The sequence below is a fragment of the Hippocampus bargibanti genome, linkage group LG05 (assembly GCF_051943395.1).
Source record: "Hippocampus bargibanti isolate YZ-2025 linkage group LG05, ASM5194339v1, whole genome shotgun sequence".
NCBI lineage: Eukaryota > Metazoa > Chordata > Actinopteri > Syngnathiformes > Syngnathidae > Hippocampus > Hippocampus bargibanti.
Window position 1 is genome coordinate 5,321,231 of NC_142738.1, and position 26,123 is coordinate 5,347,353.

A 26,123-nucleotide genomic window follows, 5' to 3' on the forward strand; every position below is an offset into this window, starting at 1 on the left:
CTGTATTTATCCGGGCTTGGGACCGGCACAAGAAGACTTATGTCCCTTTGTGGCTACAGAACAAGTTACTTCTTGCCAACTATCGGTTGGTAATTAAACTCTACAGTAAACACAAAACACGTATTCACCATGCAGGATATCATTAACTAAAAACGATTAAAGATGGTTCCCCGGAAGGCAGTGACGGCATGGAAGGGGTTGGTCTTCCGTTTGAAAATGGATTAATCCAAATGGCATTCATCAATAAAAACGGGTGTAATAAAGTTGTGGCACTTAATGCTGAAAGTAGTGATGTGACAGAGAGAGAGAGAGAGAGAGAGAGAGAGAGAGAGAGAGAGAGAGAGAGAGAGAGAGAGAGAGAGAGAGAGAGAGAGAGAGAGACAAAACAGCCCTGTCTGGCAGCCCGCCAATAAAATAAAAGATAAGAAATATGATTCTACTGGCACACCGAAACAGCCTCGCAGAGACTCCGAACAGAGAGTTTCATTCATGATTGAATTGGTTGCAGTAAAAGAAAAAGCAAGACAAGAATGGGACACTTGGTGGCCGATCAATACGGAGACATTCAAGTAGAATCGTGCCTGTCGTTCCCTGTTCCACGCAACACTAATGAAATATGCTTCCTCTGTGTTCTAGGTGATGAACTGAAGTGGGAAGGTGGACGGAAGAATGGCAACGCCGCAGTGCAGCTCCAGACAGAGCAGTTCGCTATCTTCTTCTCCGAGCAGGCAAGTAGAAGAGCGACGGGGAGGCCTTAATTGACGCAAAAACATCTAGAGACCATAGCTATCACAAGAATGATATGAAGCCCCATTTCCACCATACAGTTAAAAATGGAAATGAATGAATGACGCTCCAGCATGAATGAAGCCTCATCACCACATAATAGTCTCAGCGGGGGCTTGCAGACCTTTTTATTGTACAACGATCCAGTGGCCAAATCTGTCACATAAGTGGCTGACATAAACCAAAGTCCTGTTTCCACCAAACAGTGGGGAGACATGGTTTTGAAACAGTACGCAAAATGATGATGGAGTGAATGCATCAAAACCACATTCACAAAATGGTACTTCGGCAACTCAATATTTGTCACGCATGACGTCATCTATGTGAAAAATCCCACATATCACTACAAGGCTGATACAATATGTAAACATTAGTCCCCAAACACGACACACAAAGGAACTAGCAAAGCACTTACAAGACCACATTCACAGAACTCTATCGTAAAACCTAATCTGTCGTGAAAGGACCCCCAGTGAATATTTCTTCAAAAGGCTCTATCAGTGTGTTTTTGAGACTATACAGTCACTAGACAGACGTCGCAAACAAACACCAAAGTGACAAGAACACTAACATGCGGCGTAATCTAAAATAGCATCAGATCAGAAGAAATCTGTCCTCTTTGACCCCCCCCCCCCCTTTAGGCCCTGATAATGTAGTGGAGATGAGGTGAGTGGCGGTGCGAGAGGATGAAAGGTACTTATACTGTTTAGAGAAACTTGGAGTTTGGCTATTCCCCAATAGGTGGGGCTGGAACTTTTGGGCAGCATGTCTCTACAGAGTCTTAGGTACACACACATCATATAAAATTCTAATTAAGTCAGTGGTTCTTAAACTTGGTGGAGGCACCAAACACCACCAGTTTCATATGCTCATTCACCAAAACCTTATTTCAATGACTGTGCCCACTAACTGCAGACCAGACTGAGGGGTGGAACTCAGTGGCGGAGGATCCACGAAACCCCTGAGACCGACTCACCGATTCGATTGAACCCAGTTTAAAGACCACTGAATTGAGTTCTATTTATCAGGCCCGGATTTTCATTTTGTATGGTAGGTTGAAGAAACTAAATAATATACGGAACACCAATATTTTTGGGGTTGTTGTGTTAGATTAAAAATGCGCAATTGTCCTTAACATGGCAACGCATTCAGGTCAGAGTGCATTACATTTTTTCAGTCAGATGACATTCCACTCGTTTGAAACTAACCTCTGCCGTTCTCTGCTCATAATTTTCAAGCTCCAAGTGGTGTCTATGTATTTTTATTAAAAAAGAAAAATGGAGCCAACAATGTGGTGTGCCGCTATTATCAGCATCAACTCAGTTCAACCTTTTAACACATTTCCTAAATCGTCAATCTGCATTTATGCGACACTAGACGTTAACACGCTACTTTATGCTGAATGCCAAATAGCTGAATCTGTATCGTTCGTAGCAAACGGGAAGTATGAATCACGCGTGGATCATGTACCAGAGTGGGAAGTTTGGCCAAATGTGCAAATACACTTGCGACCTCAAAACATCTGTGTGCACATGGGAAACAAAAATATGGACATTTGTGGCTTAAAAAGTTCCCTTTTTTTGGGGGGGGGGGGGGTGAACTATCTTCCGGGGATTCACTGAATCACCACAAGGGATGGGATGTTTTGTACAGATAGCAGATAAGCCCTAAGACAGTTTCTGATTAGTTGACATGGAGATTCTAAATAAGAACAGAAGAAATGACAGAGATGATCAAATTCGCAATGGCCCAGGCGTGAAAGCCATCGAAATTGACTGTATGCACAAAGATGCAGTTTCCTGGCTTTACATGAAAGGTTGACCGACAACATCTGGCAGTCACATGTTTGTCGTGGCTCACCATGAGGACCGAAACGGATCAATCAGAGGGCACAGTCAGCAGTTACCACGTGGACGTGCACTAAGCCCGGGACAAATCGAAGCGCGTCATGTACTGTGTTTAGAGGTGCAGTAACATTAGTACCATGTGCTTAGAGCATTTTTAATGAACCAAGATTATTATTTTTTTTGGTTCACTTAAGTGATGATACATACCCCTGGGGGCGACCATAATTATGATCTGGCTACGCTGAATACAAGTTTCACATAACTTGTATGAAGCAAATTCTCTTTAATTTGGAGCATCCGTTAGAACAGCATGGAGTCGGGTTGCACATCGAGACTGTCCATCATACAGAAGATCCAAAGACAAAGCGGCCCAACTTGGACGTGTGATCTATGGAGCGTTCTTCCTAAACTCAAATCATCTGAAGCCTTTGAGTAAATTTCAAGTAGGAATGTTTTGGTCGACCACACCCCATCCCTTCAGTCGCAAATTAGTTCCAGCTGCGCTTGAATAGCTATACTTGAGCGACAACATCTGCTCTGCTGCACACCTGCCCATATGCCGCTGGCTAACTCTGCCACGTCAGCCGACGGAACGTCTGGCTCAGAGACTGATGGTCATGGTGGTGTGTTTTCATGCAAACTAACTGTTTTTAGCCCCAAATGAACTTAGTCACTGGATGCAGGGACACGTGTCGCACAAATTCACCTTTCCTTTCCGAGTGGTGATTTCCCAAGAGACAGGAGGGGTTCCTTCTCTTCAAGTCGGACTTTACAAAGTGCAATGATCAATGTGGAAACTTGGAGATGACCTTCCTGGGTTGGTGACCAGTCCACAGTTTCGGACTACCCAAATTAGCTGGGATTGATCTTCCGAACGTGATTAAGCAGTATAGAAAATGGATGACTGGACTGAATGTGTTACAAACATACAGTAGTAGTTACTCAACGCTCTTTCACCAAAGCGTCAATAATCAAACGCTCACTCTCTAAATAAACGCTCACTCTTGTGCATCAGACTGCTGGAGAGGGAAAAAAATCATGAGACCGAGCAATGATTCATCATCAGGAACAATACCAGGAGTGCAAATGCTTCAGAAATGAATCACTTCAAAGTTTTTATTTTCTCTCAAACAGAAAGTACACACAAAATTTGATCTTAGCTAGAAATGTAGACATATTCTATTGTCCATTACGTCTTGTTAAGGTCAACAGTAAGAAATAAATGTCCCTTTTCAATCGTTCATTTGTTCCTGACAACAGTGGTCCTGAACAACCAGTACTGGGATGGACAGCAACCCTTAACCGCAGGACAACGTAACTGCCGGGACCCCTAACTGGACCCGGCATGAAAATATTCGTCGTGTTTGTCTAAGTGAAACGCACCGCTTCCTCTCTTTTGGAAAACAAACCTATTATTATCGTCATCAGTGACGATTTGCGGCCGGCGAGGCGAGTAAATCCAACCTGGCTCATTCTTATGGGGTGATGTTATATAATGTGTGGAAAAATGGTTTGAAATTGGCTCCATTGGTACCCGGACCTGCTTGCTTGAGGTGACGCGAAGTGGTAAATCGTGAAATGATGCCAAAAGTAAGAGCGAATGTGCGGCGGCTTTCCCCCTCGTCAGCCACAACAACGAGTGCTCATCAAACTGTCTGAGTGTGACTCACTCGTCGTTGCATTCATCGAGAGGTTTGCTGATATGTTCCAAAATTGTCATTCTTTTCTCAGCAGAGGAACTCATTTTGTCACTTTACTGAATAATGTATCTATTCTCAATATAAAGTTACGACTTTAATTGACACTATTAAAATGCAATGAATCGTGTTGTATGCTTTTCACATTAAAAAAAAAAAAAAAAAAAAACATCCTCGTCTCAATTGTGACCAGACCCTCCTCCGCAAAATTGCATTAAACGGTATCATCTCAACATTTCTGTTCAGTTTTTCGTATCTCTAATAGCCTAATTTCGAACTCCCTTCCTGGCAAAAGTGTAACACTTGAGAATGAATTTATTCTCATGTTTCTGACAAACTCGCCAAAGCATGCTCACATGGCCATTGCGGGTTGCCGCGTCCATAAAACGGCCAAAAGCAAGTGATATTTCCTTTTGGTGATTTGAATTCAAGCCCCATGGATACAACAGCAGAAAGCGCTAACTTTGAACGTGAGGTACAAAACCATCGGTTGTACATCTGTACCTCGTACACACAAGGCAGTGAGCCTGGAAAAAGACTCATCCGACAGCCAGTGTAAAAATAGCTACTTTATGGCTACGTTGACATATTTTTCACTGATTCTTGGACTCATTCACCTAAAATTGTGGTTGATTTACGGATTCTGCAACCCCTGGGGTTCCAATGAAGGTATTAATGGTTCCTGTGTTTCCTATGAGTCCTGATTGGCTCGGGGACCAACCTTGTTGCCGTGGCGTGTTGGTGGCGTTCATCGCTTTCGGCACTAAATGAGACCTTTGTGTGACCCTAAGAAAATCCGACATTGATTTGGCTTCATAAACCCCTGGCTACGGCTACGTTTGTCAGTGGATTAGATAGAAATGGAGCTGTGGCTTTTTTTAATGATTTCACCCTGTGTAGCTGAAACCCAATACCTGGCTGCAGAAACGTCATGCATCCAGACAGCTTGCCAATGGAAAATGTGTGTTTGGTGAGCACACACCGCCACAATCCTCTACGTTCGCCTTCAGTGGGGCCTCCTCTAGATGGTGCCCAGGGAGGAAAATTAGAGATGTTGTAGGCATTGAGCCGGTCACTTCGGGGACTCCCCAGGTACCTGGACTCGAAATTGCCCTCTTAAGCTGCAGTTCATTAGGCTGGTATTGATCCGTTTGCCTGATACGACCATTTTTTGGCCAGTTACGACATCTAGCACTACTCGGTGACCAATTGCAAGGGGCAACTTTTGTGAAATTGTAGACAAAGGCAGGCGAGTAGCACAGGAACATGTATGAGTACTCCACATTCCACTGGGACAAATGCAACATACTTTGTGGACACTCAGGACATTCCAATCAATCAAGAAAGCTGGTAGTAAACAAGAGACGATTGGTCAATTTAATAGAGGCGGGGCAAACCAATTAAGAAACAGCACAGGGCCAAGGATGGATGAAGGACCCTGCCAAGACAGGTACACAGCCTCTGTCAGATGAGTTGAAAATTTGGCGTAAAGAGAAAAGAAATCCACTGCGCCCCATTCAAGACAATCTAATGCTTTTATGTACAGTAAAGTCTCGTTATATCGATATTCAAGGGAGTCCGAAAAAATATCGATATAACCGGGACTATCGATATATCCGACCCTGTTTGCATGTAATTTTTTCTGTGCCTGCATAGAAATAGTATCGATATAACCGGGACTATCGATATCTCCGATATCGATATAACGAGACTTTACTGTATTTGGTTTGGCGAGAGAATTAATGTTCAGGCAACCTGTGATGCACTAAGCATCATAAGTGTGCGGGTAAGCCAACATATTGGCAAAAATACCCACGCAAGCACACATAGAGAATATCAACTCCAAATGGGAAGGCCGGATCAGTGATTTAAGCCCCAAACCCAAGACCTGAAAGGTACATCTGGAAGCCTTTCAGTTCTTTCACTGTGCTCCGTGTCTGCCGTGACTTTTTTGAAAATGAGTGGTTAGACTTTTGCTTTTGACTAAATGCAGGCCACTCGTTTCTCCCTGTGGTTGTCCGTCCAGTAGTAGTCGGATACAATGCCTGCAGGTGGACTCGGTCCAGCGTTGGATGGAAGACTTGCGTCACATGACGGAGGTGGAGTGCATGTGCGTGCTCCAGGCCAAACCCATCGAGGTTGAGGACGATGCCCAGCAGGCCGAGCTGATTGTGTCGGGCAGGGGCTTGACGGGAGAGACGTCAGTCGGGGACCACGTAGCCCGCAATAACCTACAGACACTGCTACGCCGGGCCCTCGTCATCAGTACCGAGCTGGGTAAGATGTTCCAACGGCTGGAGAAGGGACGTTGGCAGAGGGTCCACAGTACAGCGGTGCGAGCAAATTGTCACGTGCGCTCCCTGGTGCACGAGTACAGCGCAGCACGTAGTACGCCGCCACAGATGCAGAAGGTGATATGGATGTGGGGTTTTTTGAGTGCTCAACCGATAACCCCGGGTCACTCATCAGTGTGGTTCAACTTCTGTCACAGTTTGAGACATCTCTTCTGGAGAAGTGCATGGAGTTGACGAATATCACAGAAAGGTACACCATCAAGTCATTGATAGTGTTGCTGTTCTGGTAGTATCTGACGATGCAATGCGTACATCCATGTTTTGGCTAGTGTGTGTCTATTAATTGCAACTTTTCTCTGCAGGTGCATTCACACAGAGGACGAGTTCTTCCTGAAATCCATGAGAGATGCCATCCACGAAATCCTGACTGATGTCAGTGATTCCTTCAGCAATATGATTGACATGGCATTAGCCAATGAGATCCAGGTTTGTGCCATCTACTATTTTATTCTTTACAGACAAATTCCTTTTGGGTTTGATGTTCTCATGTCAGGTCTATGATACCTCCCGCAGGTTCTGATCAAGCAGATTGAATCTTCAGACAATATCCACACTATTGGCAGTGCCATCAACAACCTGCTATCGCTCACCCAGGATGGACCGCAGCTTTGCAGCATCATTGCCAAGGTACTGAGGAGGGGACTGCCCCCAACTTGATTGCTGAGTGGCCGTGTTAACCCGACAGTGACTTTGTTTATACCTACCAGTTCAGTTGAAATCTAATACCAGTCGACCAGACTATCATATATCAATAATTATTGCAAATCAACCGGTCCCTTGCGGACACAAATATGCCCATATCAGCCACAACTGCCAAGAAGATGAAGTAAAATATTTCCTCATAAATGTAGTCGATTCACTAGAAACAGATTACAGCTAACCTAACTTGCTTCTTCTTTGTATTTCCTATGGTCTAGTTGACTTAAACACACATTGCTGCCTCTCACAGGTCAGTCCAGGTACAGCATTCAGTTACTGGTAGTTTGGTTAGAGTGACAAGGCTCTTAATTACCGATGAGCGGAGGATTAACTGAGCGTCTATCATCGATGTTCAACTTATTCTTGTCTTGTTGCGGCTTTAGAAAGCTACATGTGCACCTTGCCTTTTAAGTGTAAGAGGCTGTTTAACTGCAAGATCAGACAACCAGATCAGACAGTCACTCTCAATCGGGCCATTTCTTCGCTGGTCGCTTCCAGGACACACACACACACATACACAGATTGTAAAATCAATACTGTCAGTTCCCATTAGTAGAGAATGTTGATCACGTGGATTCATCGCAACTACCTATCAATCCACCCCACCTTACAGAAGGGCGGAGAGTGGGAGGCTACCTTCCAGCAGCCACTAATGATTGGCTGCCACAAATACCGCAGACACACACAGCAAAATGAAGTGCAGAATTTCTGGCAAATCTCCAAGCTTCTCCAATCCTCATTATGATTTTCCGCAGAGTACGTACTTATCTTCGTTTTCCCCCCCCCGCCCTTTCTCTTGTTAAATGGGATTAGATTTTAAAATGCTGGGAAATTGAGCTGATATTTTCTCTATGGTGACACAAAGTGTATCCAAAGAAAGTAGTGAGTAACAGTGTGACATGAATTGATGAGTCAGTGTGCAGATCTAAAAAACTGTAACCAACATCAGACTTGAATGATTTCTAAATGTATGTTTCACGAGAACATTTTGGGGGTGAATACACCTTTAACCTTGAAAAAGAACACCAGGGTGGAGTGGTTTTACACAGTAATCTTTAAGGATGTTTTGTATCCCTTTTTTCTGGACCGATTCTCACACAATTAACCTTGTTTTTTTCTTCAAAAGATTGTAAAATGTTGTAAACGTGATGACACAGATAGTGTGACTATGTTACTATTTTATTTTCAGGTTCTAAAGCACAGTATAAATCTATTTAATTAACAATTTTAGAAGCGGTTAGCTTGTTTTGATCATCGTATGACTCATAAGATTAAAATATAACCTAAAATTGTATTTTTGTTCAAAATGATTTTTATGGTGTACATGCATCCTTATACCTGTGAATATTTGATTGCCTACGAACAGGTTTTAAACACATTGCTGTCACAAATACACAATCACCATGGTATACAATGTAGTTACATGGAAGCATATCACAAACAATGAATATCAAAATTCAAAAATATAGATTCAGTAGAACTTAAATTGCACTCACCAAAAATGAACATTCATGGAAGCCAAGGTCCATGAGGAGACTGGAGACTGGTGTTGATTCCCAGGCCCTAAAAAAAGTGTAATTTCGGTGTTTAATTTGTTTTAAAGGTGAGAACATACCTTGTTCCATATATTTCACAAATGGGACGAAAATTCACCCATTTAACAAAACAGCAAGCTTTGAAAACGGCTAACTCGTTAGTATTTAGCCATTAGCCGCTGTGAAAATCACGATGGACGGATGCGCACATGCGACGTCACAACACTCGGTGCTTGTTTTTTGGGATATCAACAATTCGACGGGGATATTTACCTGCACGGCTAACTCGTTAGCATTTAGCTGCTGTGAAAATCACGATGGACGGATGCACAAATTTGACGTAACAATGACCGCTGCTTGTTTCTTCGTATATCAACAAATCGACGGTGATATTTAGGTGCTGTTTGTTATCTGCCAATCAAACAATTCGATGGCGATATTTGTCACGCTCTGCTGATTGTTGGCGCCTCGAGGTCGATCCACGCCTGGAGGGTGAATTTCGTTGGAAGAGAGCGTCGACGTAAACAAACGAAAGCCAAAGTCTACAGCGACATTTTTTAGGTATACCTGTACAGATATTCATTTGCACGCGCAATTACAAGGAAGAAAGATGGTCAAAAATAATTCATTTTCAATTTTGAGATTACCCGTAGTTCCTGCTCTTTCTTATGAAGTACACTTTATCCTCAATGATATTATGTTACTTCTTATTGTTTTGCCTTTTAGTTGTGAAGCCTATCTGTCAAGGTTCACGTGTCTTCATTGGTTATTTACGGCATTAACAGTGAACAAAGTGTAAACAAAACCTGCCAAACATAATGAAGTCATGAACACCAAGGACTCAAACACTAAGGTGAACACTAAGTTCCAATTTTAAAGAATCTAAGTACCAAAATAATTACATAAACGGTAACACTATCATGACTAACATGTATATAATATACAGTTGCATGTTAGGCACGCTGTCATCAAAAATGAACATATACAGTACTTTATATTATTTAAACGATCTGTAACATTTGGACATTTTGAACAGTAGCACTATACTACACAAATATCTCCCAGAAAAATAGCTGTATTCAGTGATTCAACTATAGTACTGCAACTCAAAGTTAAATAAGATGTGTATCCTAAATAAATGTTCAAGAGCAAAACAAACAGTTCTTCAAAATTAAATGCATGTGTTGACAATTTAAAACACACATATATATATATATACACATTATTCAAACTCAATCAGGAATTATTTCTAAACTGCTCAGATAATTTTGCCCACAACATGGAATCAGACACAAAGGTGCAGAGAATTATTACCCCAAAAAATACTGCAGGATCTTTGTGTATCTAATATAAAATATTAAAGCAAACACATGATTGCTGATTGTATGCAAAATTTCTTTATTGAAGCTGTAACAGAAGACTCAGAAAAAAATGTTGGCCTTTTGAGGGGATGACCCTCATACTCCTCATGTGATGTCTATCAGGGATGGACTCTAAAAACACTTTCTGCGTGTAAATAAGTGTTGATCTGGATGCTTCGTGCACAACAGAGTGCAAATTACAGAATTACACGCCACATTGATCTGTTCGTGCAAATGCGCTGCGATGGAGAGGCATTTTTAGTCCTGTGCGTGATGATGTTTGGTTGAAGTATGTGGAAATGATTGCTCAACGACGTGTAAAAGAGCAAAGCGGCCGTGCAGGTGAAACAAATGACAAATTAATCGCATTATTTGATGTTTCTCAGGAGGATTCAAGTCGCAAGCCTTTTCTTAACACCCTATCCGGAATTAGTGTGGATTAAAATAAAATCTACCGAGGCCATCTTGAATCCATCCATCCATTCATTTTATTTCGCATCCCTGCGGATATTCGGGGTGAGTGGTTTTCAGATTGTTTTGGAGTATCTGCCTCACAGTGAAGACGTCCTGGGTTCTAATCTAGGGTCTGGCATTTGATGTTTTCATGTTCATGCCTGGGGTTCCTCAAGGGTGAGACACATTCTAAAACATGCATGTAAATCTCATTACAAACCGAGGTGAACTATTGCACGAAAAATTGCCAGTGGGTGAATATTTCTCTGTCTATGAGATACTTTGCTTTTTAGTCATTGATGCATATAAAATCCAAATTACAAAATTGAATGTATTCTATATTAATTATCAATGAGAAGGTTTCTTCCGGCGTCATCTGTACTTCTTTGAAGGTGTCAGACGTTTCGCTTCTTATCCACGAGGCTCTTTTGCTGGTAATTTTGGCCCTATATATATCCCTACTGTCCATATGTGGCGGTGCCAGACTCTGCTATGATTGGTCCCTGCTCTCAGGTTGGGGGAAGTAGAGGACTACTCCCTGCAGCTACACTGATTACTTGTATTGTCCTGACTGATTACTTCTATTGTCCTGTCTGAGTATGGGGTCTACGACTGGCCTGATTACCCCATTTGATCTGGTATCACCTCATCAGCATAACGAAGCCTATGTTGCCTAAGTAGTCGGTTGTAGGAACAATCCAAATTGAACCTCACCCCACCATGGCTGATTTAGTGAAGGGTTTTGCTGTTTTATGAAAATATCTTCTTTTAATCCTCTTTCAAACCATCTATTTTCTTTCGCTAAGATTTTGACCTCATTGTCATAAAATTAGTGGTTGCTAGGTTTTAGGTGCATATGTACTGCAGAGAGTACAACCGGAGAGCAGGGACCAATCATAGCAGAGTCTGGCACCGCCAGACTCTGCTATGATTAGTCCCTGCCGTATAGACAGTAGGGATATATATAGGGCCAAAATTACCAGCAAATGATTTTACTTCGCTGACGAAGCCTCTTGGATAAGAAGCGAAACGTTCGACACCTTCAAAGAAGTACAGATGACGGCTGAAGAAACCTTCTCATCGACGGACCACTCCAATAAATACTGTCGGTCAAAGTTCAGTGAAAACACTGATATGGACCTAGAGCAAAATTTAACTAAATTAAATAAACAATCTCTATGAAAAACATAAATGTTGAGGTAAGCATTATGTTGTGACATTACTTTCCAACTCAACGGACGGTTCTGGAATGACCCGTCTGTGATAACAAAACACTAGGATTGGTCACAATGGATAAACATTGCATATTTCATGAGCGGAAAACACTCAGAATATGATGAAAAGCTAAATAAAAAATATCAGCTACATGTGCATGCAAACACCCTTCCAGGTAGTCATCTGTGTACAAATAGATGGAATTACCTGATGGAAGGAAGGACAGCCATTATACAAATAAGGCCATTAGTGTGGCGTGTTGGTGACGCGTTGGAGTGGCCAATCACCCTGCCCTCCATCCACACCCTGAGCTCATTTTCCAGTTTGGATGATTGGACATCCCGGGTTCTAGGAAAGACAACAATCCAAATGTTTGTTCGATCTGAGAAAATGCGACTGATTTTGGATGACGCAAGATGCTTGAGCAGCACATTGGCATCCCACCTTTTTTGCAAAGTTGAGGTCGTCCGCGGTGTCGTGGAACTTCAGTCAAATTAGCCTAAAGTACTTGGACTTTAATTTTCTTGACATTTTATTAGAATTTTCTTGTTATTTTATTAGCTTTTTGTGTGTATGCACTGTGTAATGATATGGATTGGATTGGATTAGCCTTTATTAGTCTCACAGTGGAAAAAATTATATTTCGCAGCAGCACTTGCTGACTGCTGCTTACTCAGGTGCCATCTTGGACTTCGTGGAGTGGTAGAGCATTGTGGCTCTTTTTGCTGTGGACTGGAATTCATTTGATGTGTCGAGTTGATAGCATTCGCCATCATAATTCATTTTCACCTGCAAATAAGAAACTAACAAGTGCAAATGCTCTTTCACTGTCTGCATTGCTGCGAGGCAGGCATACAGACTAGTAGTGACACTATTCAGAAAGTACTTCTGAGGATGTGTGAAATAAATATATATTTTTGGCTATCTGGCTGGCTAGCTAATAGCTATCTAGCTTGCTTGCTATTAGCTGTCTAGCTGGCTGACTGTTAGCTGTCTAGCTGTTGGCTATCTGGCTATCTATTAGCTATGTAGTGGCTATTTATTAGCTACAATTAGCTAGCTAGCTATTAGCTAGCTACCTGTTGGCTATCTGGCTATCTATTCGATATTTATTTGCTATCCATTAGCTAGCTACTAGCTGACTTGCTGTAAGCTGTCTAGCTGGCTAGCTGTTGGCTATCGATTAGCTATTTATTTGCTGTCCATTAGCTAGCTAGCTAGCTTTCTATCTATTTGAGTTACTTCAGAGGTTAAGTGAACGCTGGCACATGTGGCTGCCGCTGCTCAACCACAGAAAAACTTATCCTGTAACTGTAAAGTGACCGTGAGAGTTTTGAAAGGTGGTTATAAATGAAATGTATTGTTATTATTAAAAAGATAATGTGCAAAGATTATTGTGTACCAGAAAGACCTTAGGTCTTGTTTTCGACTTTGTACGGACTTCCACTTACATGACTTTTGGATATCGGGTGAACGTTCAACTCTGCATCTATGCATCTCTGGCAGGAAGGCGCAGTGGTGTCACTGTTTAAGATCTGCCGGCAGGATCGCTTCAAAGGCCTCTATGCTCACGCTCTGAGGACTGTGGCCTCCATCTGCTGCGTGGAGGAGGGCATCAAGCAGCTAGACAAGGTACCCACGCTGCCATCCATCCACTTGGAAAACAATCATGCTCTGATATTGATCTGTAGTCTTCAGGCCAAGGAACTGTTGTGCTAATATCATTCAACTTTGATAGAACTCTGATTAATATCAACCACAATTACTCAACAAAGCCCGAGTTAACCTTTGTTCAAGACTTGCGCGTTGTGAGCCCGAGAGTAAAACACAATTGACACCTCCTGGTACAGTGATACCTCGGTTTACGAACCCCTGGGCTTACGAACTTTTCGGTTTACGAACGTTACGTTCATGAAAATTTTTTCTTGGTATATGAACTTTACCTTGGCATACGAACTTTTTTCGTACATGGAGCTGCCTCTATGAGTGATGTGTCGTTCGCGAAGGAGCCCGTTCTTCTCATAACAAAATGGCAGCCGACTGGTTTTGTCCTCTATTCCCCGCCCCCAGTCTTCGGTTAAAGCCCCGTGATTGGTCAAGAACGCAGCAGTGAGGGGGGTGGTTTAAACATTAAAGAGACAGGCAGACGACAGTGAGAGAGTTTCAACTTTGATAGTTCAAAGGTAGAGTGCAGACTGCAAGGTTAAAATAGCCCATCAATCAGGCTCCACAAACAACCCGCACAAGCCATCTGTACAGTTGATGCAAAAAAGCTATCAACCCAGCTACACCGAAACACAATTGATGAGGAACTCGGTCAAATTATCACAGAGAAAGCACCTTCAAGGGATCATACCTCAAGATGGTGAAAGAAGATGGTTACGTTCCTCATCAAGTGTTTAATTCTGATGAAACCGACCACTCCATTCCATAAAGCCATCAACGACCATCACAAAGTTAAATAAAACGACTATTATACAGTACAGTTTCTTTCTTTAATTATAATACCATAGCACATTTATTATATATAAAATAAGGTATTTTTGTGTAGTTTTAAGGCTTAGAAAATTAGAAAGTTGAAAATTATGTTTTATGGGGACCTGGGAACGGATTATTCTCATTTTAATGGTTTCCTATGGGAAATTAATTTTCAGGATACACACTTTTCGCCTTACACACTATGTCCGGGAACCAATTAAGTTCATAAGCCAAGGTATCACTGTATATGAAAACTTTTCTTTCCCGATTGCAATGATTATATTTTTAAGTCTACTTTTAAAATCGGGATCTCACGAAGCTGTAAATGATGAGCAACTTATATTTGTAAAAAAAATGAGGGGGAAGCAGGGGGTGGAGGGGAAGCTTTCAGGCATGAAACGTCTGAGCAAAGTCCGCTCCCGTTGAGTGAGGCGGTAGTATCAATGTAGCGTCCTCGGGGGAGCGTCCGTCAGCCGCGTCCGCTCAGGCTCGACAAACACAACTGTCGCCGTGGAGGGTGGCGGTTCTGTGCAAGTGCTGATCAACAGCCGATTCGCTACTTGCTTTCATCCCCTAATGAGACTTGACGTAATCACAACATGGAGCAGGATGGCTAACAAAATTTGGGAGCAGACCGGATGATTGACAGATCGTCGAGTCTTTGTTGTCGCCTAGTTTTCATCTTTAATTTGACCGGTTGGATATTATATTTTATTAATGATCAGTTTGATACCCTTGTGAGGATAAAGGATAAATAAAGTATATCGATCACTCATTTAGCTACCTAGCTGATGTTTTAGCCAGCTAGCTTGCTGATGCATTCACCTAGTTAACTAGCTAAAAGCTAGCTGATGCTTTTAGCTAGCTGGATGGATGGATGGATGGATGATCGATGGATGGATAGATAGGTAGATATATTTTAAACTTCATGAGAAGAGAACAACTCCAAAATCCCGATCATATGAAGCCTAATATATTATTAATTAATGATTATAAGCAGTTGTTCATTTGTGAGTGGCTTAATATTGAGGGACAACCGACGTCACTTTTTTGTTTCTGACATCAGAAAAACGTTTTATAGCATCTAAAATACCCAAAACACGCAGTATGGTATTTTTATTCAAATGCAAAACACCAATAAAAATGACTTAAAGTGTCCAAAATCTGCAAAAAATTGAGCTGTGAATTGGGCATTCCCGCCCCCAGTTTGTGACGTCACACCAAGACGTCTTGCATTGCTTGAGAATCAAAACAATGGCTTCAGATTCGGAGAATATGCTTTCTTGTTACACCTCCAGTAATGAATATGATTCAAATAGTTCTGAAGAGGAAAGCATACATGTTTGCAATCGATTAAAGAATTTATTCCATGCCATTTTGAGGCACCATTGGTAAGAAACGATCACCAGAAAAGAGGCACAAAATGGCGACCTCCCGTGGCCACCTCCATTTCCACAGGCTAATAAATTCCTTATGGAGCTTGGACACCCTCTTCTGGCGGCTTTTGGGTGCAACACAAGGTTTTCAGACCAAACAATACAGCAAAATACATTGACGTGATGGAAGGACTGCTACAATGTGTCTTTTTTTCGGTCAGGGGGCGTTCCTTTAGTGACGTCACGTCCGGACTCATCACCAACTCAAAAACAAGACTTCCTGAATATTCAGCGCAAGTCTTAAAACGTAAAATATAGCTATATGCGGTGGAATCTTTTTAAAATACGCTCAGGAGAAGTCATTTGAAGCCATTTTACAAATTATGGACACAACTTGTCAGGAGACGTCGGTTGTCCTTTTAGCATTATTTTAAAAAATATATACATATTTTTCAATAATAAAATGTTCTTATATGAGTTTGTTAAATGCGTTAAAAATGTGACTGAAATCATATATCATAAAATATATCTTTGAGTCATAATAATTCTCATTCACTTGACCCTTTACTGTACTTTATTTGTTATAAAATAAGCAAAGTAATGATGTGCAGGCATCCTATCGGGGTTTTCACGTCACTGCCGCTGACGTCCGCAGAGGCCCAAACTAGGAAGTGTCCCGTGATCGTGGGCGCGTTGATGCTCATCAGTGGATGAGAGTGACAGGTGTGGATTGATGAGAGTCAGTCTGTGTGCTCGTCTCCCAACTTTCGTTTCCACAAAGTGACGCCGGTTTATATTTAGTGTTGACTCACTAACTATTCATCCTTTTTACGTGTCAAAAAAAAAAACCTAAATGTATTTCCCCCTTTTTCATTACGCATCAAACAGTATCGTGTGTGTGTGTGTGTGTGTGTGTGTGTGTGTGTGTGTGTGTGTGTGTGTGTGTGTGTGTGTGTGTGTGTGTGTGTGTGTGTGTGTGTGTGTGTGTGTGCGCGCGCGTGTGTGTGTGCGCGTGTGTGCGCGTGTGTGTGTGTGCGCGTGTGTGTGCGTGGAGGGGGGGGGGATTATGGCAAACGCAAAAAGACCCTTTCGGTTTATGTGATGTACAACACTGTCTCTCTGTGGACATATGTGGAATTACATCTAAAAACATTAAAATTGTAAAACGCGTTTTTACACAATGCAATACAATACATCCTAATTTATTTATATAGCGCTTTCACAACAGCTTCATTAGTCAACACAAAGCAAAATAATAAACACAACAGTAACATGAAAACATGGACAATTGTGCAATCTTAACAACTTTCCCCTTTTACATTAATACCATGATAAACATAATTTTAAAAATTATTACATTGACACAAAAATCCCTATGTGGTTAATATTAGATTTTTTGCATGATAATAATATGCAGAAAACTTTTTTAACTCATTCACTGCAAAAATGTGTCCACTCCAGTGCAATGTTTTTTTTTGTCATTGTCACGAATTGCAAGACCCACAGAATATTATATTCAGTTTTAGGACTACATATATTCAATGCAGCATAAGAAACCTTACACTCTCTTCTTTCATCAGAAAAAAATAGGTAATTCCTAAGTTATATGGGTCTGGAGTTATCTGAGCTTGAAATGGGGGCCATTGTACAAAGTATAATATATACATATTGATTTATATAGCACTTTAACAACAGCTGAAGCTGTAACAAAGCGCTAACATGAACAAACGGCAAATGCTGCCTTCTCGTGGCAGGGAAAAACATTGCCAGAGGTCTGGCCAGCGCTTTATCGACAACCCTCCCTGCAAGAAAAGAACACCACCTGAACAAATTCGGGAATGGCAGTGAATGAGTTAAATGTTGATGACGCTTGGCCCCAACCAGGTGGACGGTATCCTGTGCCTTGCGGACATCCTGACGGACGACGGCAGCGCGGAAGCGGCGCGGGCCGAAGCAGCGGCGGTGGTCGCGCAAATCACGTCGCCACATCATACGTCCACGCAGCACCTGGCTAGCTTCCTGGAGAGCATGCATGACATTGTCACCGCGCTTATCAGTGAGTGATCGACCTCATTTGCAATGCTGCTGGACACAATACAAAACTTGGTCTGACAAAAACTTGTGTTTTAATACTTTTTTGTGAAGTACATTAAAACTACAGTGATACCTTGGTTTACGAACTTAATTGGTTCCCAGACAGAGTGTGTAAGGCGAAAAGTGTGTATCCCAAAAATTTATTTCCCATAGGAAACCATTAAAATGAGAATAATGCGTTGCCAGGTCGCCATAAAACATAATTTTCTACTTTCTAATTTTCAAAGCCTTAAAACTACACAAAATATACCTTATTTTATGTATAATAAATGTGCTATGGTATTATAATTAAGGAAATAAACTGTACTGCATGATAAAGTCGTTTTATTTACCTTTGTGATGGTCGTTGATGGCTTGATGGAATGGAGTGGCCGGTTTCATCAGCATTAAACACTTGATGAGGAACGTAGCCTTCTTCTTTCACCATCTTGAGGAACGATCCTTTGCAGGCGCTTTCTCTGCGATCATTTTACCTAGTTCCTCATCAATTGTGTTCTGTTTAGCTGGGTTGATAGATTTTTGTGTAAAATGGCTTGTGCGGGTTATTTGTGGAGCCTGATTGATGGGAATTTTAACCTTGCAGTCTGCACTCTGCCTTTGAACTATCAAAGTTGAAACAAGTCCAAATTTCACTGTTTCTATCCATCTTCTCATTCTCTCTCTGTCGCTGCTGCGTTCTTGAACAATCACGTGGCTTTTACCGAAGACTGGGGGCGGGGAATAGAGGACTAAAGAAAGTTGGCTGCCATTTTCTTTGGCCTCACTCTCTCTCTGTCTGTAAACCCCACCCCCTCACTGATGTGTTCTTGACCAATCACGTGGCTTTAACCGAAGACTGGGGGCGGGGAATAGAGGACAAAAACAGTTGGCTGCCATTTTGTTGTTGGAATGGGATCGTTCACTCATTGTGGCACTCCGTGTGTATCCCAAAAAAAGTTCGTATGCCAAGGTAAAAGTTTCATAAATTTAATGTTCGTAAACCGACAAGTTCGTAAGCCAAAGGGTTCGTAAACCGAAGTATCACTGTATCTGAATTTTTTTCAATGCAAATTTAAATGGGGAAAAGTTCAGTACAGCCGACTGTACTGTCCACGATTAAAACAAAAGTTGACCTTTAGAGGAAATCGTAAATCCAGACACTTTGAGAAAGACGGATCTGAACTACGGATTTGCCAATGTCTGTCAGATTTGTGCGAGAGCGCCTCCTGCGGCGAAGTCTTCCTTCTGGCGTCGGCGGCCCTTGCCAACATCACTTTCTTCGACAGCATGGCCTGCGAGATCCTGTTGCAGCTCAACGCCATCCACATCATGTTACAGGCGTGCAAGGATCGCCAACGGGTGGATACCCCTTACTCCAAAGACCAGGTGCCGTGTCAACCATTATGACGGGTTGTGTTTATAATATACAAATATTACTGACGACTTCAAATGTTTACATTATTAGGTGGTGACTATCTTAGCCAACCTTTCTGTTTTGGAGCAGTGTGCCAGTGAAGTCCTACAGGAGCAAGGTGATTCCATCATGATAATTTGATTCATTTTCAATTTGTTCTACACTTGTGGTTAACACATTTGTATGTACTATTATGAGTACAGTTATGAATATGATTCAAATAGTTCTGAAGAGGAAAGCATAAATGTTTGCAATCGATTAAAGAAGTCCTTGTGTCTCATTTTGAGGCGTCTGGACTCCAATGTAGCGCCCAGAAAATGCACAAGATGGTGCACAAGCTCCTTTGGAAATTGTATGATGATGATTGTCTGCTGGGAATTTCTGTCAACTAGTATCAAATAGTAGTCTTGGTGCAACACACAACAATTCACCATCGCGTTATTTATGTTTTTTCCTTCTAATTTCGTCATCAACACGGATCAACACGAAGTTTTCAGACCAAACAAAGTACCCAAAATGCATTGTGTGTCGCTTTCTCGGTCAGGGGCGTTCCTTCCGTGACGTCACGTCAGGCATCGTCATCAACTCGAAAACAAGACTTCCTGAATATTCAGCGCGAGTCTTAAAACGTAAAATTAAGCTATATGCGGTGGAATCTTTGTAACATACGCTCAGTAGAAGTCATTTGAAGTGATTTTACAAATTATGGACACAACTTGTCGGGAGGCGTCGGTTGTCCTTTAAAGACAATGAGTTTAATTATACAATCAATGTGACTGCTCGTTTTCCCGTTATGTGCTCCGAGGAAGGATGGTCCATTTGTCATGAAATACGCTGATGTTCAATATTGGGCATCGAAGATCCTCAAGATGGCAGCATTGTGCCAAATATGGACATAACTGAGCATAGGCCTGTCAATAAAACTGACACAGTGCAAGTGTTGGATGATGATGCATGACCTTGTCCTATTTTTATATTTTTTTTCATCTCTGGTCAGGTGTGGAGAGGCTGCTGCTACTACTGGGTGAGAGGCCGTCCTCCTCCAGCCCATCCGAGGGCGCCGCCTGCGAGCGTGTGCAGCAAAAAGCCGCTGTCACTCTGGCGCGCCTCAGCCGGGACTCCGACGTCGCCCAGGCTGCCATCCAGCTCAAAGGTGTTTTGTTTTGGTTTGTTTTCTTTTGAAGCAGGGCAAGATTGTTGCTGTATTTTTTTGGGGGGGACACGCCCCCAAAATCACTGAGCTACATTACCCCAATCTATGATCTAAGAGATTTCTCCTCTTTTTTTCATTTCGGCTTTTCCCTTCAAGGGGTCGCCACAGCATTTGATGACCTCTTTTATTTAACTGATTATAATAATAATAATACATTTAATTTATAAGCGCCTTTCAAAACTCTCAAGATCACTTTACAGTCACAGGATAACTTATTCTGAGGGTGAGCACTGGCAGCCAGATGCGCCAGCGTTCACTCAACCCAAAACTGACTCAAATAGATAGAAAACTAGCTAGCTAGCTAATAGATAGCCCGTAGATAGCTAGCTAGATAGCTAGCTAGCTAACTTGAAAGGCGCTTATAAATGAAATGTATTATTATTATTATTATTATTATTATTATTATTATTATATAGCTAGCTAGCTACATAGCACTGGCATTCACAAATTTATTCGGGAATGAATTGAAAATATGACGTGGAGTGCCATTCACAAATTTGTTCGGGTTTTGTTTTTTCTTGCTTGGGTGCCTATAAAATGCTGGCCAGACCTCTGGCAATGTTTTTTCCCCTTCCACAAGTGGCGGCATTTCCCTTTTTTCCATGTTAGCACTTTTTTCCAGCTTCAGCTGTTGTTAAAGCGCCATATAAACCAATATATATGTATTGCTTTGTATTTTGGGCAGCCACCCTCATTTCAAGCTCGTATAACTCCAGACCCATATCATTTTGGAATTAATTTTTCTGATGAAAGAAGACAGACTAAGGTTTCTAACGCTATCTGGAATGTCTATGTAGTCCTAAAACTCAATATTCTGTGGGTACTGGAATTCAAGTGACAATGACAAAAACCCTGGCAGTGGAGTGGACACATTTTTGCACATAATTAGAAAACGAGAAATGACATTAATTGTATAATTTTTCATAGTCTTTAACTCAATCACAGCCAGGCGATGTGCAGATATGTGTCCACTATAGTGCCAGGGTTTTTGTCATTTTCACTCAAATTTCAGGACCCACAGGATATTGAGGTTTAAGGACTACATAAACATTCAATGCAGCGTAAGAAATGAATGAGTTAAAGATGCTTCTTTCAAAATGTAAATTTTCTTAATTTTTTACTTTGGATCGGGCAAAATGGTTAAGTGGCTCTCAGCTCTCAAAATGTTTTTCTTAGATAGGGCATGGTGGTCGAGGATATAAAAGGAAGAAAAGTTCACTAATGCTTTTTTAGTAGCGTCCTCTGGTGGAGAACATAAATACTACCTACTCCACCCGTTGGCGATCCTATATAACAATGTCTATTATCTTTCCTTCAGCCGTTCCTCGTCTCATTGAGTTGTGCCGATCTCCCACTGAGAGGAACAACAGCGACTCGGTCTTGGTCGCTTGCCTGGTAAGTGATAGGAGTGTGCGTGTGTGTGTGTGTGTGTCTTTGTATGACTGGTCTTGTGAGGACCATTAACATTTTATACCATATGTAGTGAGGACATTTTTGACAAGCGAGGACCTTTTGGCCGGTTCTCACAAGTTTTTCATTTTAGAGGGTCTATATATGCATCTGTCAGAGTTTCAGAGAAGTCCTCACAAATTCACCCAAAATGATTTTTTGGTGTGTATTTTCATTTCACTTGGATACACATACTTTTTACTCACTGTGTGTTTATGTGTGTGTGTGTGCGCGCGTGGTTAATGAGAGGAAAAAGTTCATACCACAAAAAGTATAACGATAATCTAACCAAATTCACTACACGGGTGAGGACTTTGAATGTAGCCATTCAGAAACCTCACTCCCCTGTTATTTCGGTTTCAAGTCCACTTTTTATTTCTTTGTTTTTAAAGAAGTTGAAGTGGGAATTGGGGTGACATTTAGTCTTCAAATGTAACACTAGTCCTTCTCTAAACTTATCAGAAACGGTGGTCCTCACTCCTTATCTGGAGTCATCCGGACCTCACAAAACCATGAAACGTGAATGTGTGTGTGTGTGTGTGTGTGTGTGTGTGTGTGTGTGTGTGTGTGTGTGTGTGTGTGTGTGTGTGTGTGTGTGTGTGTGTGTGTGTGTGTGTGTGTGTGTGTGTGTGTGTGTGTGTGTGAATGAGTGAGTGAGTGAGTGAGTGAGTGAGTTACAAATGTTTTTTTCAGTGCACTGCTTTCATTAGAAATAGTATTCAATTATTGTCCCTTTTATTGTAATGTGTTTATGTATTGTCAAATGGAAACCCAATGCACGAAATTGAAACAAAAATCAATTTTGGTTAGAGCGAGAGTGGCTGCCTTTCCAGCAGCTCCTGTATTTTGTTTTCTACTTCTTTCTTTCCTTTCCTCTTCCTTTCATAACTTTGCTGCTGTGAAATGTAAATTTCTCCACTGCGAGACGAATAAAGGTACATCCAATCCAATCCAAGCGGCCATGTTACTATTGGAAAGGTATACCGCTGCATAATTTTTTATTGTACATGTATACCTAATATTTTTGGAATCTTTGTTTCCAGGCAGCCTTGAGGAGATTGGCGTCAGTGTGCCCGGATAGCATCGAAGCGGCAGATCATCAGCAATTGATCAAACCGCGCTTGGTGGACTCCTTCCTCCTGTGCTCCAACATGGAAGAGAGCTTTGTGTGACGCTAACGTGCATCCAACACTGATTGCTCAAGAAGTGGGAACCATTCCTTAACTGGACCACCAGACAAAACGTTGTGGATGGATGGAGAGACATTTTTGTGTGTGTGTTTGTGTTGAAAGAAAATATACGACATAAGATGGTGGCTTGGCTTGTTCATGTCACGTATCCTATTTATTTATATTGTATATCCAGTGGAACCTCAATTTAATGGACCCAGAACCAGTGGACCTTGGATTGACTGGACAGAGAATAATGTCCAGTCTATTGCGACCATTTAAGTCTATCTGTGAAAATTGTATAGAGCAATACATTGGGGAGACTAAACAAATTCTCAAAAAAAAGACTTTATCAACATCGCAGGGATATACTAGTGGGCCTCAATCTGCAGTACGTATGCACCTAAAAGCTAGCAACCACTCATTTGACGACAATGAGGTTAAAATCTTAGCGAAAGAAAATAGATGGTTCGAAAGGACAGTAAAATAAGCTATTTTCATAAAACAGCTAAACCCTTCACTAAATCACCATGGTGGGGTGAGGTTCAATTTGGATCATTCCTACAACCGACTTCTTTGGCAACATAGGATTAATTATGCTGATCAGGTGATACCAATCAGGCCAGTTGTAGACCCCATACCCAGGCAGGACAATAGAAGTAATCAGTCAGGACAATAGAAGTAATCAGTGTAGCCGCAGGGAGTAGTCCTCTGCTCCCCCCCAACCTGAGAGCAGGGACCAATCATAGCAGAGTCCGGCACTGCCATGTCTGGACAGTAGGGATATATATAGGGACAAAACTACCAGCAAAAGATTTTATTACGCTGACGAAGCCTCTTGGATAAGAAGCGAAACGTCCATCACCTTCAAAGAAGTACAGAAGAAACCTCATCAATTTAAGTCTGTCAAATCCAAATATTGACGGAATGGGCAGAATGTTCGCTAATCATGTACATACACTCCACAGCCACAAAAGAAGTCACAGTATACCAATGATATCAACATAATTTTATATGGATGAAGTTTGTACTTTCCGATTAAAAAAAAAAACCTCAGAATGTTATTCAAATATTCTATTACAGCGTTTACATTATGAAATTTCCAATATTTCATTGTCATGTTACCATACAATCCACTGTATTTGCATAACTGCATACTAACTACATCATTACAATTCAAGATGTTGCGTTCATGCGCTGCAAAGTGTTTTTTTTTTTTTTTTTTTTTTTTTATAGTGACATTGCCTGAGTGCATCATCTTCCTGTGGATTTCCATGAATATGTGTCATGATCATATGCGCTAGTGGTATTTGTTTAATTACCTTTTTTATTCTCCTTATTTAAAAGGGAGAGTTGTATGCAACACGTCATAAAAACAAAGAGCTCTCAATCTTGCATGATCGCATCTGGCTAATATAATGAAAAGCTGTTTCCGGTTTTCCACCCTGGAGCAAAGAAGAATAAAACAAAAAGTTTGCAGCTCTTGCAATGTGTGTGTTATGCTTGATTGTACTCTCATGTGAAGGAAAAAAAATAAATGCTGTAGAGAAATCTTGGCTAATATCTACGCTTATAAATAATACAAATTCCCTTATAAAACTGATAGAACGCCGTATATTATTTGAAATGATTAAAAAAAGGCAAACACAAGCGGAAATGCAGACAGCTTTCCGCGCATGCGCACTTTATGCGTTTATCGTAGCGATTGGCAGCCGCATAGTCGTTGGCTACCAGCGGTTAAGACGAAAACTGGATTTGAGCCAAAATGGTCTTTGTAAGTCAAACTCAGCTTTATTGTCAAATATGCTAATATGCATGACATACAGCACAGATGAAATCTAGCGTGCAAGGTACTTATAATGACTTTAACAAACAAAATAAACACAAAAACGCCTATTTGCCGGGAGAGATAGGGGAGCCGCAGCGTGTTCACGCGCCGCCATCTTGGGGCAAAAAAAATAATGATATTTTCACATTTTTTTCCCGTATAAAAGTTGTAGTACGACGTACTGTACATTGTTTGAAATTATTAAGAAAAAGTATAAAATACGGTTAAAGTTGACAGGCAGTGTACAGTATTCCTTTTTGGCGTGATTAGCGATTGGCAACGCAAGATGGCTGCCAGGAGCATGGACAGTCACTACTGTGATGCTCGGCCGCAACATAAAATAATGGAAAGGAACATGTGAATGGCAGTAGTTTTTAATGGTATTTTTGGCGTACATTTCAGTCATATTGTGTTATGATATATTTGTCAAATATGTGTGGATTTGCAGTATAACATGTTTTGGGGATATTTTCATAATCCTCTGTTTTTGAATTATCTGATTTTTTTTTGCGTTTCTCCCCAATTATTTTGATATTTTTTATTTAGATATTTTAGAATGCACTTATTTCAAATATTGTATGACATTTTTTCTTTTGTAGTTTTTTTTCAGCCAATATTTAGTTGCCAACCCCCCCACCCCCCATCCATCATATATTGAGTCTTAAAGGACAACCGACATCTCCGGACAAGTTGTGTCCATAATTTGTGAAATGGCTTCAAATGACTTCGACTGAGTGTATTTTAAAAAGATTCCACCGCATATAGCTATATTTTACGTTTTAAGACTTGCGCTGAATATTCAGGAAGTCTTGTTTTTGCACCATTTGCCTTTTCAGGTATTCTAGTTACTTTGTCAATATTTCTATATGTGTGTATTTTTGTTCTAATGTTTTTTTATATTGTTCTTAACAGTTGTCAATTACTTTTTGTTGTATAACAGTTTGTATTTTCTACTTGGTATTCCCCATGATGTGCCGTTGAGTATTTTTTAATTTCTTTTCCTCGTATTTTTCTCTTAGTCTATCCCCCCCCCTCTTTTTTGGTGTTATTTCAGATCCATCTATTATTTCCAGACAGCATGATTATATTGTGGCGGCGCAACGTGGCTTTGAAAGGAAGTTTTGAAGAAGTGACCCAAACAGAATTGTGAGTGCTCTCGTGCGAAACTCTTCCTTT

General features: G+C 41.2%; 1 protein-coding gene and 1 long non-coding RNA gene across 2 annotated transcripts in view; one reads left to right on the forward strand and one right to left on the reverse strand.

The window, feature by feature from the left end:
* LOC148897607 (uncharacterized) overlaps positions 1–9,471 on the reverse strand; it is a 37,980-nt gene extending 28,509 nt beyond the window's left edge. Inside the window, exons 1-2 of the long non-coding RNA XR_016115009.1 lie at positions 9,192–9,471; positions 8,880–8,946 (exon numbers count right to left, since the gene is read on the reverse strand). This is a non-coding gene — a long non-coding RNA (uncharacterized LOC148897607). The remainder of the gene's footprint in view (positions 1–8,879; positions 8,947–9,191) is intronic.
* insc (INSC spindle orientation adaptor protein) overlaps positions 1–24,619 on the forward strand; it is a 38,499-nt gene extending 13,880 nt beyond the window's left edge. The window contains exons 2-13 of the mRNA XM_088996646.1: positions 637–728; positions 6,360–6,741; positions 6,822–6,874; positions 6,987–7,110; positions 7,198–7,311; positions 13,454–13,579; positions 17,686–17,857; positions 19,082–19,260; positions 19,340–19,406; positions 20,286–20,441; positions 21,820–21,896; positions 22,994–24,619. Coding sequence (XP_088852772.1) covers positions 670–728; positions 6,360–6,741; positions 6,822–6,874; positions 6,987–7,110; positions 7,198–7,311; positions 13,454–13,579; positions 17,686–17,857; positions 19,082–19,260; positions 19,340–19,406; positions 20,286–20,441; positions 21,820–21,896; positions 22,994–23,122 — 1,638 coding nt within the window. The 5' untranslated portion in view covers positions 637–669 and the 3' untranslated portion in view covers positions 23,123–24,619. The remainder of the gene's footprint in view (positions 1–636; positions 729–6,359; positions 6,742–6,821; positions 6,875–6,986; positions 7,111–7,197; positions 7,312–13,453; positions 13,580–17,685; positions 17,858–19,081; positions 19,261–19,339; positions 19,407–20,285; positions 20,442–21,819; positions 21,897–22,993) is intronic.
* The last annotated feature ends 1,504 nt before the right edge of the window (positions 24,620–26,123 follow it).